General features: G+C 41.3%; 1 protein-coding gene across 1 annotated transcript in view; it reads right to left on the bottom strand.

Moving 5' to 3' along the window:
* Nucleotides 1–16,986, bottom strand: part of CDK5RAP1 (CDK5 regulatory subunit associated protein 1) — a 53,097-nt gene that overhangs the window by 8,781 nt on the left and 27,330 nt on the right. Inside the window, exons 10-12 of the mRNA XM_049779209.1 lie at nucleotides 15,185–15,240; nucleotides 13,434–13,564; nucleotides 10,703–10,852 (exon numbers count right to left, since the gene is read on the bottom strand). Coding sequence (XP_049635166.1) covers nucleotides 10,703–10,852; nucleotides 13,434–13,564; nucleotides 15,185–15,240 — 337 coding nt within the window. The remainder of the gene's footprint in view (nucleotides 1–10,702; nucleotides 10,853–13,433; nucleotides 13,565–15,184; nucleotides 15,241–16,986) is intronic.

Here is a 16,986-nt window from a genome sequence, read left to right as displayed (position 1 = left end):
TCTTGCGAGTGGGGCAAAAAGAGCCTCCAGAAACCTCGCTCGCACAGACGCCATTTTCAGGGAGGGACTTCAGAGCATAAAAACCGGCTAACCTTTGCAAAAGCTGGCTCCCTGTGTGTGACACCAGGCGGGGAAAATCCGCAAAAGTACACCGGCCCAGTGGGGCTCAGCTGTGAAAGACTGTGAGTGTGACCTGTCTATGTCTGTCTACTGTCCTCTTGCGTGAAACTCTTGCGAGTGGGGCAAAAAGAGCCTCCAGAAACCTCGCTCGCCCAGACGCCATTTTCAGGGAGGGACTTCAGAGCATAAAAACTGGCTAACCTTTGCAAAAGCTGGCTCCCTGTGTGTGACACCAGGCGGGGAAAATCCGCAAAAGTACACCGGCCCAGTGGGGCTCAGCTGTGAAAGACTGTGAGTGTGACCTGTCTATGTCTGTCTACTGTCCTCTTGCGTGAAACTCTTGCGAGTGGGGCAAAAAGAGCCTCCAGAAACCTCGCTCGCCCAGACGCCATTTTCAGGGAGGGACTTCAGAGCATAAAAACTGGCTAACCTTTGCAAAAGCTGGCTCCCTGTGTGTGACACCAGGCGGGGAAAATCCGCAAAAGTACACCGGCCCAGTGGGGCTCAGCTGTGAAAGACTGTGAGTGTGACCTGTCTATGTCTGTCTACTGTCCTCTTGCGTGAAACTCTTGCGAGTGGGGCAAAAAGTGGCTCAGAGGAGCACGGCCGCTCCGCTTCGCTACGCGGCCGTGCACTCTTTCTAAGGAAAGAACTCCATTGCAACAAGAAGGAAAAATCACACTAAGAACGGCGCTATATCACAGAAGCAAACATTTCTCTCTGGACTGTCTTCTCTGTTGCATGCTCGGGCCTAAGATTTGACCCAGTGTGAGGCTTCATCCACGGAGGACTCCCCTCCCTTAGAGGCAAGTCAGCCCATCCAGAAAGGGAGGAGCCAGAGGAGTGTGCTGCCTACATCATATAGACAATGAATACCACTACAACACGTAGAAAAACCCACAATACAAGTGTGACAATGGGGAAACAACGCAGGCCAGCATCAGACATAGAGAATGAAGATGACAATTCTGAGGACCAGATAATGACTGAACAACTAATCAACCTCTCAGATAAGGACTTTAGACTAGCAATATGGAAGGTGCTCAACAGACTCCAAGAAACCATGGATCGAGTTGAACAGAACACTAATAAGAACCAAGAAAATATGAAGGCAGAAATGACAAAACTCCAAACTGAAATAACATGTCAACTAACAGGACTGAAAAAGTCAGTAAACGAAGTGAATGACAAAATGGATAAGCTCTGGGACAGGGTATCAGAAGCTGAGAATAGACTTGGTGCTGTGGAAGATGAGATACATAACAATTCCATACAGCAGGAGAGATTGGACAAAAAACTTAAAGCAAATGAGCAGACAATGGAAAAATTAGTCAAAGAATGGGAACAGACGAAAATAGAAGTCTATGATAAGATCAACAGAAACAACTTAAGAATCATTGGAGTCCCAGAGACCCAGGAAGAAAATTTCCAGGAAGAATCAATGGTCAAGAACATCATTAAAGAGAAACTTCCAGACCTAAAGAATATATGTGATCAAATCCTGCATGCCCGAAGAGTACCAACCAAAAGAGACCCCAGAAAAACCACCCCAAGACACATCCTAGTCACAATGACAAATCCCACAGATAGAGACAGAATTCTGAAAACAGCAAGATCAAAAGGGGAAATCATGTTCAAGCAAGCTTCCCTGAGATTTACAGCAGACCTGTCACCAGAAACGCTCAATGCCAGAAAGCAGTGGTGGGATATTGTGACAAGACTGAATGAAATGAATGCTTCACCCAGAATACTATACCCAGCAAAACTCACTTTCCGGTTTGATGGAAGAATACATGGTTTCACAGACAAAAAACAGCTCAGAAACTTCACAGACACAAAACCAGTCTTAAGAGAAAAACTGAAAGACCTAATCTAAGACAAGACTACCCAAAAGACACACCAAATTTTGAAATAAAGATGGCGTTAAATCCCAGGACAATTCTTTCTCTCAACGTCAATGGACTAAATGCACCAGTTAAGAGACACAGAGTGGCTAAATGGATCAAAAAACTCAATCCAACCTTCTGCTGCCTACAAGAAACGCACCTGAATAGTCAGAACAAACATAGACTCAAAATAAAAGGCTGGAGAAAAGTTATCCAAGCAAACAACACCCATAAAAAAGCTGGAGTGGCCATACTAATATCAGATAATGCAAACTTTATACTCAGGAAGGTTGTAAGGGACAAAGACGGACATTTTATATTAATCAAGGGGTACGTAGAGCAGGAAGAATTCACTCTCCTAAACATATATGCACCGAATGAGGGGCCAGCAAAATATTTAATACAACTGTTGACAAATCTGAAAAATAATATCAACAACAACACAATAATTGTGGGGGACCTTAACACGGCTTTGTCAACACTGGACAGGTCAACCAGACTGAAACCCAACAAGAATATACTAGACCTGAGGAGAGAAATGGAAGAAAGAGGCCTAGTGGATATATATAGGACACTCCATCCCCAGAAACCTGGATACACATTCTTCTCCAATGTACATGGGACATTCTCCAGGATAGACTACATGCTGGCACATAAAACATACCTCCATAAGATCAAGAGGATAGAAATTTTGCAGACTACCTTCGCTGACCACAAGGCTCTGAAATTATTTGTGAACTCCAAAGGGACTCAGAAGAAACACTTTAACACCTGGAAGTTAAACAGCCTCATGCTCAATAACCAGTGGGTCCGAGATGAAATCAAGGAGGAAATAAAAAGGTTCCTGGAAACAAATGACAATAAAGACACAAACTCTCAGAACTTATGGGACACAGCAAAAGCAGTACTGAGAGGAAAATTTATAGCTTTGCAAGCACACATCAGGAAGGAAGAAGGAGCTTACCTGAGTAGCTTAATGACACAGCTAATAGAACTAGAAAATGCTCAACAAAAGGACCCAAGAATAGGAAGACAGAAGGAAATAACAAAGCTGAGAGCAGAAATCAACGAAGTGGAAACTCAAAAAACAATCCGAAAGATCAACGAAAGCAGAAGTTGGTTCTTTGAAAAAATAAACAAGATTGATAGACCACTGGCAAACCTAACAAAGAAAGAGAGAGAGAGAAACTTGATAACTCGTATCAGGAATGAAAAAGGAGAGATCACTACTGATATGACAGAGATTCAAAGGGTAATCAGAAACTACTTTGAAAAACTCTACGCCACTAAAAATGAGAACCTGGAAGAAATGGATAAATTCTTGGACTCTTATAATCTTCCACGGTTGAAGGAAGAGGATGTAGCATATCTAAACACCCCCATCACCATTGATGAAATTAAAACAGTAATCAAATGTCTGCCGAAAAACAAAAGCCCAGGTCCAGATGGATTCACTAATGAATTCTATCAAACTTTCCAAGAGGAACTACTGCCAATCTTGGCAAGACTCTTTCATGAAATTGAACAAACAGAAACACTTCCAAATAGCTTTTATGAAGCCAACATCACCTTGATACCTAAACCAGACAGAGACGCTACCAAAAAAGAAAATTACAGACCAATATCACTGATGAATGCAGATGCAAAGATCCTCAACAAAATCCTGGCAAATAGGATTCAATGCCTTGTTAAGAAGATCATCCACTACGATCAAGTAGGTTTCATCCCAGGAATGCAAGGCTGGTTTAACATCCGTAAATCTATCAACATAATACACAACATCAATAACAAGAAAAATAAAAACCACATGATCATATCAATAGATGCAGAGAAAGCATTTGATAAGGTCCAACACCCATTCTTGATCAAAACTCTCAGCAAGATGGGAATGGAGGGAACCTTTCTCAATATAGTGAAGGCCATCTACCACAAGCCAGTGGCAAATATTATCCTCAATGGAGAAAAACTGAAAGCCTTCCCTCTAAATTCTGGCACAAGACAAGGCTGTCCTCTCTCACCACTCCTATTCAACATAGCACTGGAAGTACTTGCTATAGCGATTAGGCAAGAAAAGGATATCAAGGGAATCCAGATAGGAAAGGAAGAAGTCAAGCTCTCACTGTTTGCAGATGACATGATACTCTACTTAGAAAACCCTAAAGACTCTATCAAAAAGCTTCTAGAAACAATAGACTCATATAGCAAGGTGGCAGGCTACAAAATTAACACACAAAAATCAATGGCCTTTCTATATACCAATAGTAATAAGGATGAAATGGACATTAAGAAAACAACCCCATTCACAATAGTACCACACAAACTCAAATATCTTGGAATCAACTTGACTAAATATGTGAAGGACCTATACAAAGAAAACTATAAAACTCTGCTCCAAGAAATAAGAGAGGACACACAGAAATGGAAACACATACCCTGCTCATGGATTGGCAGGATTAACATCATCAAAATGTCAATACTCCCCAAGGCATTATATAGATTTAATGCCATCCCTCTAAAGATACCCATGACATTCTTCAAAGAAGTGGATCAGACACTTTTGAAATTCATTTGGAACAATAAACACCCTCGAATAGCTAAAGCAATCATTGGGAAAAAGAATATGGGAGGAATTACTTTTCCCAACTTTAAACTGTACTACAAAGCAACAATTATCAAAACAGCATGGTATTGGAATAAGGATAGGTCCTCAGATCAGTGGAATAGGCTTGAATACTCAGAAAATGTTCCCCAGAGATACAACCATCTAATTTTTGATAAAGGAGCAGGAAATCCTAAATGGAGCAGGGAAAGCCTCTTCAACAAGTGGTGTTGGCACAATTGGATAGCCACTTGCAAAAAATTAAACTTAGACCACCAGCTAACATCATGTACAAAGGTAAAATCCAAATGGATTAAAGACCTCGATATCAGCCCCAAAACCATAAGATATATAGAACAGCACATAGGCAAAATACTCCAGGACATTACAGGCATCTTCAAGGAGGAAACTGCACTCTCCAAGCAAGTGAAAGCAGAGATTAACAGATGGGAATATATTAAGCTGAGAAGCTTCTGCACCTCAAAGGAAATAGTGCCCAGGATACAAGAGCCACCCACTGAGTGGGAGAAACTATTCACCCAATACCCATCAGATAAGGGGCTAATCTCCAAAATATACAAGGCACTGACAGAACTTTACAAGAAAAAAACATCTAACCCCATCAAAAAATGGGGAGAAGAAATGAACAGACACTTTGACAAAGAAGAAATACGCAAGGCCAAAAGACACATGAAAAAATGTTCCACATCACTAATCATCAGGGAGATGCAAATCAAAACAACGATGAGATACCACCTCACACCCCAGAGAATGGCACACATCACAAAGAATGAGAATAAACAGTGTTGGCGGGGATGTGGAGAGAAAGGAACTCTTATCCACTGCTGGTGGGAATGCTGTCTAGTTCAACCTTTATGGAAAGCAATATGGAGATTCCTCCAAAAACTGGAAATCGAGCTCCCATATGATCCAGCTATACCACTCCTAGGAATATACCCTAGGAACACAAAAATACAATACAAAAACCCCTTCCTTACACCTATATTCATTGCAGCTCTATTTACCATAGCAAGACTCTGGAAACAACCAAGATGCCCTTCAACAGACGAATGGCTAAAGAAACTGTGGTACATATACACAATGGAATATTATGCAGCTGTCAGGAGAGATGAAGTCATGAAATTTTCCTATACATGGATGTACATGGAATCTATTATGCTGAGTGAAATAAGTCAGAGAGAGAGAGAAAAACGCAGAATGGTCTCACTCATCTATGGGTTTTAAGAAAAATGAAAGACACCCTTATAATAATAATTTTCAGACACAAAAGAGAAAAGAGCTGGAAGTTCCAGCTCACCTCAGGAAGCTCACCATAAAGAGTGATGAGTTTAGTTAGAGAAATAACTACATTTTGAACTGTCCTAATATTGAGAATGTATGAGGGAAATGTAGAGCCTGTTTAGGGTACAGGCGGGGGTTGGGGGGGGAGGAGGGAGATTTGGGACTTGGGTGATGGGAATGTTGCACTGGTGATGGGTGGTGTTCCTTTTATGACTGAAACCCAAACACAATCATGTATGTAATCAAGGTGTTTAAATAAAAAAAAAAAAATTAAAAAAAAAAATCTGGACCTATAAAGCAAACTATTTACTGTAACCAATTAGCATGAAAAAATGCATTATTGATCTTATATTTTGTTATACAGGGATATAAGAACATTGAAAATTTTAGTTACCCATATTTATATGAATTTTAAACTCTACTAGATAAGTAAAATAAAGTTAATTTTTATCTGAATGAGAAAAAAAAATATATATATATATTTTTTTATTTAAGTAACATGATCATAGTTGGGTTACAATCATAACCAGAACACTCCCCTTCACCAGTGTAACATTACCCCCTCCCCCCTTCCCATCCCTTGCCTGTATTCGAGACAGGCATTCTACTACAGCTATTTGTTTTTCAGTTCAGTAAGTTGTATTTTTTTTCCTTAAAGGATAAGAATAAAAAAAAATACAGTAAGGGTGTGATAGTGGCAATCACCGTTGTTTGCATAGGTCCAGAAAAATGGGGAAAATGGAAAAAAAATCCTTGGCCTGATTACAAAAAGGCCTCACCACAGAAGTTTATTGGCATAAGACTGACTCTGGGTTCCAGGCATACCAGTCCATCCAACTCGAGTCATTCTCAAGGTCCCGGTGAAACTTTTTCACACTTTAGCTATTGTTGGTATCAGATTCTTATATTTAAAGACTCTGGATTCTGTGCATTTCTTTCATCGATGTCAGGCTGATGTGGAGCATCCTCTAGTTTCAGCATACCATTAAATACGGAGCGATCTGCCCTGCATGCAGACTGTTGCTGAGTCGTCTGGATGTTGGGAGCACTTTTTGGAGTAAGTCAATGCCAAAGCAGTGGTAGGTCTTCCCTGGTAGAGGTTTGAATCCTGATAATGTTATAGACATTTGTGGTTGCTTCCATAGACAGTATCCATTGTTCAGGTGTGTGTGGGCGATGCCCATTCTTCTGAGGCCTGAGCCAAATCATTATGCCAATGTTCAGGGTAAAAGGCATAATTACATTACCAAACTTGTGTTCCCATCTCTATTAGATAAGAACTTGTTTGCATATGTATTATTTTCCCATTTTAATGTGCCTATGCAAAAGAGAAGCAATGCCACAAGATATTGTTGGTGCATCTGGGGACCGACGAATAAAGTCCAACATTCCCCGTAACTTGGTACATACATGAGATCTATACAGAGATACTCTTCTACCAGTATTGCTTATAAAACAGATCTCAAAGGGGGAAAATCAAACAATCAAATAACAAATCCAGTAGGCAAAATTGTCACTATATGAGGATATTCAAAAAGAGTAATAGATGTTAAAGGAATACATCTGAGATATACAAAGGAGATACATGTGACCCTTTTATGTTTTAAAAATAGTCAAGAGGGAGGGGGGTGTTTCCAAGACACCACTTTGGTCTGTGATTTGGACAAGCTAAGAAAGCAAGGAGCCATGTCCTCCCCTTGTTGCCTGCTGAAGCTTCGGACTCCCTGAGAGGCCTTTCCTTCCTAATTGCTGGAAGTTGAAAGTTCAGCAGTCGCCAGGGGCAATTTCTGAGCGCTTAGCCAGGAGTAACCCCTGAGCATCAAATGGGTGTGCCCCCCCCAAAAAAAAAATCTTAAAAATATAGGGGTCGGACAGATAGCATGGAGGTAAAGAGTTTGCCTTGCATGCAGAAGGACGGTGGTTCGAATCCCAGCATCCCATATGGTCCCCCGAGCCTGCCAGGAGCGATTTCTGAGTGTAAAGCCAGGAGTAACCCCTGAGTGCTACCAGGTGTGACCCAAAAACCAAAAAAAATAAAATAAAATAAAAACCTTAAAAAATAATAACCTATGGATTTTTTTAGCCGGCACGGGTGGGCAGCTGGCAGGCCCCCGCATGTGCCAGCGGCCTCTGGGCCCGGCCTAGGGTAGGGGGGCCCGGACCTGGGTCACCCGACCCCCCTCTCCCCCATTCCTCTGGATCTCCAGGTGGGTTCCTGGAAGGAGCTGATGGGGCACCCTGGGTTTTCCCCACTCCCAGGCCGGGTCCGGAGACTGGCCTAGGGTGGGGCTTAGGGGGTGGAGTTTGATCTGGTGGGTGGCAGATAGCTGCTCAGCTATACTCAGGCTGTCACTGGCAATTTCATACCAGTCTACATTTTGCAAACCGTGCGGGGGCGCTAGCCCCCATGCGAACATATGCTCCTCCCAACCATCAGTACCCCAGATTTACCCTTAACTTCAGTAACACACAGTTCTAATCTCTGACCTAAGACATATACAGTAGATCTAACAAATCCCAGAACTATTTAGAAGAACACAAATTGAACACATATTGAACACATATATCTTTTGAATATTTTATGGGTATTTTCTTTTACTGATGTAACTCTCTATATATTCTTCTACCATGATGTTTCTATCCACTTTTCATCTTGTCTTTTCTTTGTAAGCTGTTCAGTAAGGATTGTTGTTGGAACTGTCCCTCAGTTTGATGCCTATGATTGAACTATGTCATGGAAATTGCTGGTCTTGTTCCTATTGTCTCCAGATGCACCAATAATGCTTCAAGGCATTGATCCTTGTTTGCATAGACACATTAAAATGGGAAAACACCATACATACAGATAAGTTCTTATCTAATAAATCTCAGTACAATGTACCTTACACCCTGAACACTGATATAACGACCTGGCACAGGCCTCAGAAGAATGGGCATCCTCCATTCACGCCGGAACCAGGCAAGCTATCTACGAAACATCCAAGGTCTTTTATAGCAACAGCTGGAAGCAGTCCTCTACCAGGAAAGACACTACCAAGGGTCTGACATCGACCTCCTAAAAAGAGACTTCCGTTTACACTGAGAAGACTTGACAACAACAATGACCTGCTCTACAGGACATGGTTCTCTCTAGTGCCCCTTAAGTGTGAGGTGAAACGAGAGGATGCTCTGCACCATCCTGACTGCAATATGGGATATGCAGACTCCAGGATCTTTAATACAGAAGCATGATACCAACAACAGAGACTATGTGAGGAATGGAGTTGTATTGCCACTACAGACGATGACTTGAATTGGACAAACTAGTTTGCCTGGAGCCTAGAGTCAGTCCTGTGCCAGGAAACTTCAGGGGTAAGGTCTCCTTGTATTTAGACCATAATTTGTCTTTCCATGTCCCTTATGTTTTGGTGGGCCTATGCAAACAAATGCCACTATAATACCGTTTTTTATTATGTTCCCTTGACTCCAATCCTTAAGAAAAACAACCCACTAAAACTTTTGAGGTTAACTTAAACTAGTAAGCATGTGCATGGAACTAGAGAAATGTACGTTGCCCTCAATGTTTAAGGAGTTACATAAGTCTAATGTCTTTAGATTATATTGTGTGCTGCTAAGAAATAGTATGTACTACAACTGGGGATTTGAGGGACAAAGTAATTGTATTGTACATGGGTTCAGTTTTGTTTTTCTTAATGTTCTTTGGCTGAAAGTTCAAGGCTGGGATATCATCGATGGGACTACCGAGAATTCTGTTTATGGGTGATTGGGCTTCCACTGTAACTTTACCCTGTCCTCTTTCTTTGCATCTTTGTTGTCATAATTAAAAAAATAAATAAAAAAAATAAAAACCTATGAATATTTGAATTCAACAAGGTATCAAGAAACAACATAAAATAAAAAGTAATTATTTCTCTACAATAGCAATGACCATAGGAAACACAAAATTTGGGGCCAGAGAGATAGCAAGAAGGTAAGGTGTTTGCCTTGCATGCAGAAGGTCGGTTGTTCAAATCCCGGCATCCCATATGGTCCCCCGAGCCTGCCAGGAGTGATTTCTGAGCGTAGAGCCAGGAGTAACCCTGAGCGCTGCTGGGTGTAACCCAAAAACCAAAAAAAAAAGAAAAAAAGAAACACAAAATTGTAAACACAACAGCAAATGCAATAGCTCAAAAAGTTAAATACTTAAGTTGTAAATCTAACAAAATATATAATCTGTATCTTGGGTGAAAAAATGTCACAAGATCTCTGCGATATGGTTCAGGGGTAGAGTAATTGCCTTGTAAACAGGAGGCCACAAGTTCTATTCCTGGATCCACCACACATAACCTAGTGTTATTTGGTTATATGATTCCAAAAGCCACAATAAATGAATAATTTTCAGTATACCACAACCAAGTGTGTAAACCGTACCAAGCACCACAACCAATCATAGAAAGAAAATTTGCAGCCTTCAAATATCACAACAATTGCAATAGAAAAAGAGAAAGGCAAAGGAGAAATGTCTGTAAAAAAATATCTAATTAAAAGGAAGACATAATACATTCTAAAAAACAAATAGAAGGCCTGAGAGAGAGCACAGCGGTAGGGCGTTTGCCTTTCACGCAGCCAATCCAGGATGAACTGTAGTTCGAATCCCACCCCCCCATGCCTGCCAGGAGCGATTTCTGAGTTTAGAGCCAGGAGTGACTCCCCCAAAATTAAATTAAATTAAAAACAAATAGATGCATACATTTATGTGCACACACACACACACACACACACACACACACACACACACACACATTTATAGCCTCACCCCTTCTACCAGCACCAGCTGGATACGACCCACAGCAGACTTGTTGGCTTTTGTAGCTTCTTCCCGGAAGACAGTAATAAGTTCTTGTAAACGCCTTAATTTGACGTCTTCTGGAACATCATCTTTCAGCCTATGATATGCCCGTGTCTTCTATAAAAAGAGATGTAAGGCTGAAGAAATAGTACAATAAGCAGGGTACTTGCCTTGCATACTGCAGATCCAGGTTTGCTCCCCAGCATAACATGATTCCTCTCCCCAAGTCCTGCCAGGAGAGGTCCCTGAGCACAGAGCCAGAGTAAGCCCTAAAACACAATGAGTATGGTCCCAAAAACAAACCAAGAAACCAAGAAAGTTCTTCTAATTAAAGAAGGCAGGCAGACAGATTTACGTGAGCCTGGCAAAGAGTTCTTATGAAATAAGAAAGGCCAGAGTGACAGCACAGCGGTAGGGCGTGTTTGCTTTGCATGTGGTTGATCTGAGACAGACCCAGGTTCGATCCCCTGCAGCCCATATGGTCCCCTAAGTCTGCCAGGAGTGATTTCTGAGCACAGAGCCTGGAGTAACCCCTGAGCATCTCCGGGTGTGGCCCAAAAACAAAAACAAGAAGTAGTAAAACAAAATTAATTGCAGTTGGAAATAATCATTCTGGACAACTGGGTGCTGAAAGGAAATAAAATGATATGCATGATACCCCTCAGTAACAATATTGCCAACCACTGTCTAGAAAGAAAAAAGGGAGGGAGAGATGAGGGGGGTTGAAGAGTGAGAGAGAGGGAGAGGGGTGGGGGGGGGAGAGAGAGATGTGCATTGGTGAAGGGTGTTCTACATTGTATGACTGAAATTCAATCATGAATAATTTTATAACTGTGTATCTCATAGTCATTTAATTAAAGAAGTTATTTATTTTTTTAAAAAATTCATTCAAGGGGGGGGCTGGAGCCACAGCACAGCTGTAAGGCATTTGCCTTGTATGCGGCCAACATAGGACGGATCCTGGTTGTAATCTGGCATCCACATGGTCCCCTGTGCCCACCAGCAGCGATTTCTGAGCACAAAGCCAGGAGTAACCCCTGAGCGCCGCTGGGTGTGACCAAAAAAAAAATTAATTCAAGGGTCTGAACAATAATAGAGCATAGAGATAATAGGGCATTAGGTTTAAAAGCAGCCAACCCAGGTCTGATCCTCAGCATTCCGTATGGTCTCCCAAGCATCACTAGGAGTATTTCTGATACAAACCCAGGAATATCTCAGTCTAGCCAGGTATGTCTTAAAAACAAAACAAAAAAGCAAGTAAAGAAGTTAATCTCATCTTCAAGTAGCAAAAAAGCTTGAAGGCCAGACCCCTCTGTGGATATGGTTATTGAGGCAAATAGGACTAGTACCAGCACTGGTCCAGAGAAGGCTGAAATTGCTCTAGAACAGTGAGTCCTCAAACTTTTTAAACAGGAAGCTAGTTCACTGTCCCTCAGAGCACTGGAGGGCTGGATTATAGTAAAAACAAAAACTATGAACAAATTCCTATGCACACTCCATATATCTTATTTTGATGTGAAGAAACAAATACAATATGTGGCCCACAGGCCATAGTTTGAGGACCACTGCGTCTAGAGAATAAAAGCTTCAAAGGAACAAAAAAGACTGTGATAAGAACATGGAAGTAAAAAAAAAAAATCTATAAAGCCAACTTTAAAGAGGCAAGCAGGATACTACTTCCCTATTCTGAGGGTCACCTGCATCTCAACTTGGGATGTGTAATTTCTATTTTTTTGTTTTGTTTTGTTTTGTTTTGTTTTTGTGCCACACCCGGCGGTGCTCAGGGGTTACTCCTGGCTGTCTGCTCAGAAATAGCTCCTGGCAGGCACGGGGGACCATATGGGACACCGGGATTCGAACCAACCACCTTAGATCCTGGATCAGCTGCTTGCAAGGCAAACACCGCTGTGCTATCTCTCCGGGCCGGGATGTGTAATTTCTTAGTATAACTTACGGGTACTCAGACCTATAACCTCTTGAGAAGCCCATATTCTCTTCTGAAAACATTAGTCTCTCTTTTCTCGCCTCATATTCTCTCATTTAAACTGTTTACTTCATTATTCACCTCCACTTGAAATTCTTTTTTAAAGAGAAGGCAAGAACTTGGGCAGAGGTAAGTCTGATTTTCCTTTTCCACAAAGAGTAATCCCTTGCTCCAACCTGAGTTCTATAGTGCCCCAAGAAACCAGATGGTAGGGATGACTTCCCATGCTATCAAGATCAAGTGAGAGTCAGGTATATTCTACTGATCTCTAATGAAGTTGGTGGATAGCAGGCAACAATACTATAGAAGTGACCTGATAACAACTAGCAATTCTGGCCTTTCCAACCACTTCCCTAGATGTTCACGGTGAGTGAAGAGGATAGGTATTATGAAATAGAATTCTCTTATATAGAAAAAAGATTTAGAGAGAAATAAATCAAAAAAATTTTTTTCTTTTTTCTCTTTTGGTATTTTTGGGTCACACCCGGCAACACTCAGGGATTACTCCTGGCTCTGTGCTCAGAAATCACTCCTAGCAGGCTCGGGAAACCACATGGGATGTCGGGATTCGAACCACCATCCTTTTGCATCTAAGGCAAACACCTTACAACTATGCTATCTCTCCGGCCCCTTAAAACATCTTTTAAAGTTCTTGCCTCATGCCCATTTCTTTTCTTCCCATTTTTCCCTATCCCCCACTATCACAAGACTCACCTGTCTCATGCTATAGGCAAAGAGAAAGCCTGCATTATACTGAACTTCCCGAAGCAAAGACACTGTCTGAAGGTGGTCTTCCTCCATCTCACCACAAAAGCCAGCAATGAAATCACTGCTGAGGTTCACACCTATCGCACAAAAGATAACAAGGTGAAGCAACTGCCACTTCCATTCAAGTCTTTGGCACTGTGAACTACTATCAATCGAAAAATAGCATGATGGCCTCCCTTAGGGTTATTCAAACCCTGTGCATATAAAAATTACTGAAGAACAAAAGGAGATAAATCTGCTAATCCATAAACTTTCCATGCCCAAACTGGCTTTTTAATTAATCTATATTTCACTTCACACTAGAAAAGTATTTTTACTTCAAATTTTGAATTTAATAACGCATTTAGAAATTTATTTTCATTTTTATTTTTGAATCACACCTGGAGACGCTTAGGGTTTACTCCTGGCTCTGCACTCAGGCATTGCTCCTGGCAGGTTTGGGGGACCATATGAGATGCCAGGGATCGAACTTGGGTCTGTCCCAGGTCAGCCAAGTGCAAGGCAAACATCCTATCACTACGCTATCGCTCCAGCCCCAGAAATCCTTATTTTTAAATGGTTCTGCTTAATAGACAAAAACCATGACATGCCTCATACATATATAACCTTGAATTTGTTTTATTTGGGGGGGGGTTTGTTTTTGTTTTGGGGCCACACCTGGTAACGCTCAGGGGTTACTCCTGGCTATGTGTTCAGAAATCGCTCCTGGCTTGGGGGGGTCATAGGGGCCCTAGGGGATCGAACTGTGGTCCGTCCTAGCAAACTCTCCACCGCTTGCCCCATTGCTCCGGCCCCCTTGAAATAGTTTAAGACAATATTCATTTAGTATAAACAAGAACTGCAAACTACTAATACTAAGAGGGTAAACTAAACTGATTTCATCTGTTTAATTATCTCCAGTAATCCAATAAGGACTACTAATTGAATATAGAATGTGAATCTCAACAATGTGCAGACGGAACGTGAAACTGAAATGTGGAGTCCAGAAACCCTCCTCACTACTCTACACCATCACAGTAAGTATAGATATGTTAAAAAAAAAAAAAATCACTCCCACCACAGTGATCCTTGAGGACAGAGCCAGAAGTAAACACTGAGCACCAAAGTAGAATCGGAATATAATTTTGCCAGTTAATCATACAGAAGGCCTTGCCCATAGATTCAGAAACATAAGGAATCTTTTCAGGCCTGAGGTTACAAGCTGATCTACACCTGAATATTCCTAGCAAATCAAAATCTAGAAAAAAGAAGAGTCAAAAAGAAAAAAAAAAAAGTGAAGTACCACACAGGAGCCAGAGACATACTAGAGCACAGAACCTAGGTTCAGTCCCCAACACTCCAGTGGGTCCTCCACCATAATCCTATCAGGAGTGATCTTTGAGAAAAGTCAGGAATAAGCCCTGAGCAATGCTTATATGTGGCTCAAAAAAAAAAAAATTGGGGGGCCAGAGAGATAGCAGAGCATTAGGACATTGGCCTTGCAAGCAGCCAAACCAGGACAGACGGTGGTTCAAATCCCGACCATTATGGTCCCTTGAGCCTGCCAGGAGCAATTTCTAAACACAGAGTCAGAAGTAACCCCTGAGCACCGTCTGGTATGACCCAAAATAAACAAAAAAAATTTTAATTAAAGAAGGATCACAAAGTATTGCCACTGGTAGACAACCATACTTAGCAAAAACATTTCTAAAATGTACCTGGTATCGAGTCTCTAATATGATGAATTAAATTCAAGTATGCTTCCCTTGAATATCTGTAAAAATTAAATATTAGAAAACCAATCTTTTTTAAAGTATGCTATAAAGAGATAACACTGGGCAGGAAGGATAGCATAACAGGCAGGGTGCTTTCCATGCATGCAGCCCATCTGAGTTCAATCTACAGAATCCCATATGGTCCCCCAATCCCCACCAGGAGTGATGCTCAAAGTGCAGGTTCAGGATTAAGCTCTGAGAACTGCCAGGTATGGCCCAAAAACAAAAAACAAACTAACAAAAGATTAAACTATGAATTACCACTTATAATTGCTTGTCATCATGGAAGTACAGAATACATTAAATACCTAAATTTTGTTTTTTGATTTATTTCATTTTGCAAAATATTAGGGTTTTTTATTACATGATGTTTGCATAGGAAAAATGTTACTGATGGCTATATGGCATCATACATCAATAAGCTAATTTGTTTGTTTGTTTGTTTTTGGGTCAGACCCAGCGGTACTCAGGTGTTACACCTCGGTACTCAGGTGTTACACCTCGCTCTGCACTCAGAAATCGCTCCTGGCAGGCTGGCAGGCATGGGGGTCTATATCGGATGGCAGGATTCAAACCGTCGTCCGTCCTGAATCAGCTGCATGCAAGACAAATGCCCTATCACAAATGCCCTACCACTGTGCTATCTCTGGCCCCCAATATGCTAATTATTAATGGGACAGTTAATGTAACATATCAAATTTAAAAACTGGTTCTTAAAAAGTACAGAAAAATGTGGGGCTGGAGAGATAGCATGAAGGTAAGGCATTTGCCTTTCATGCAAAAGGTCAGTGGTTCAAATCCCAGCATCCCATATGGTCCCCTGAGCCTGCCAGGAGCGATTTCTGAACATAGAGCCAGGAGGAGCCCCTGAGCGCTGCAAGGTGTGACCCAAAAACCAAAATCCAAAAAAAAAAAAGTACAGAAAAATGTAACATGATGAGCATTTAATTATAATTTATACTTGTAGTTTAATGTTCAAGTATATGTCACTAGGAGTAACATCAGGTTATAAACTGATGTTATAAACAGATTAAAAAAACAATTATTACAAGTGTATTTGTCATCATGGTGCTTAAATAGTTTATATTAAAAATAAACAATTATTTTCCTGAAATTAGAAAGCTAACATCGTAAGCAAACTTCTTTAAATTAGTTTTCTATTCCCATTTAAATCAAGTTGATATATTAATAATCTTAAACACCCAGATGGCTCTGTGCTCAGAGAGAACTCCTGGCTGGGCTGGGGATCTGTGGTGCTTGGGAACAAACCCAGCTCAGCCATAGGTAAGGCATGTATCTTACCTACTATTCTATCTCTCTGGTCCCTTATCATTTTTTCTTTTAAAAAAATGAAAGCAGGTGCCGGCATGATAGCACAGCAATAGGGTTTTTGCCTTCATGCTGCTGACTCAGGACAGACCTGGGTTCAATCCCCAGTGTCCTATATGGTCCCCCAAATCAGGAGTGATTTCTGAGCGCATATTCAGGAGTAACCCCTGAGCATTACCAGGTGTGGCCCAAAAACTAAAAAAAAAAAAAAACAAGATAGGGGCCGGAATGATAGCACAGTGGTAGGTCATTTGCCTTGCAAGAGGCCAAACCATGATAGACCCCGGTTCTATTCCCGGCATCCCTTAAGGCTCCCTTAGCCTGCCAGGAGCAATTTCTGAGCGAAGAGCCAGGAGTAACCCTTGAGCTCCTCCAGGTGTGACCCCAAAAATAAAAAAAATAAAAAAATAGAATCA

This window comes from Suncus etruscus, chromosome 9 (assembly GCF_024139225.1).
Source record: "Suncus etruscus isolate mSunEtr1 chromosome 9, mSunEtr1.pri.cur, whole genome shotgun sequence".
Lineage (NCBI taxonomy): Eukaryota > Metazoa > Chordata > Mammalia > Eulipotyphla > Soricidae > Suncus > Suncus etruscus.
This window is presented reverse-complemented; position numbering and strand designations above follow the sequence as displayed.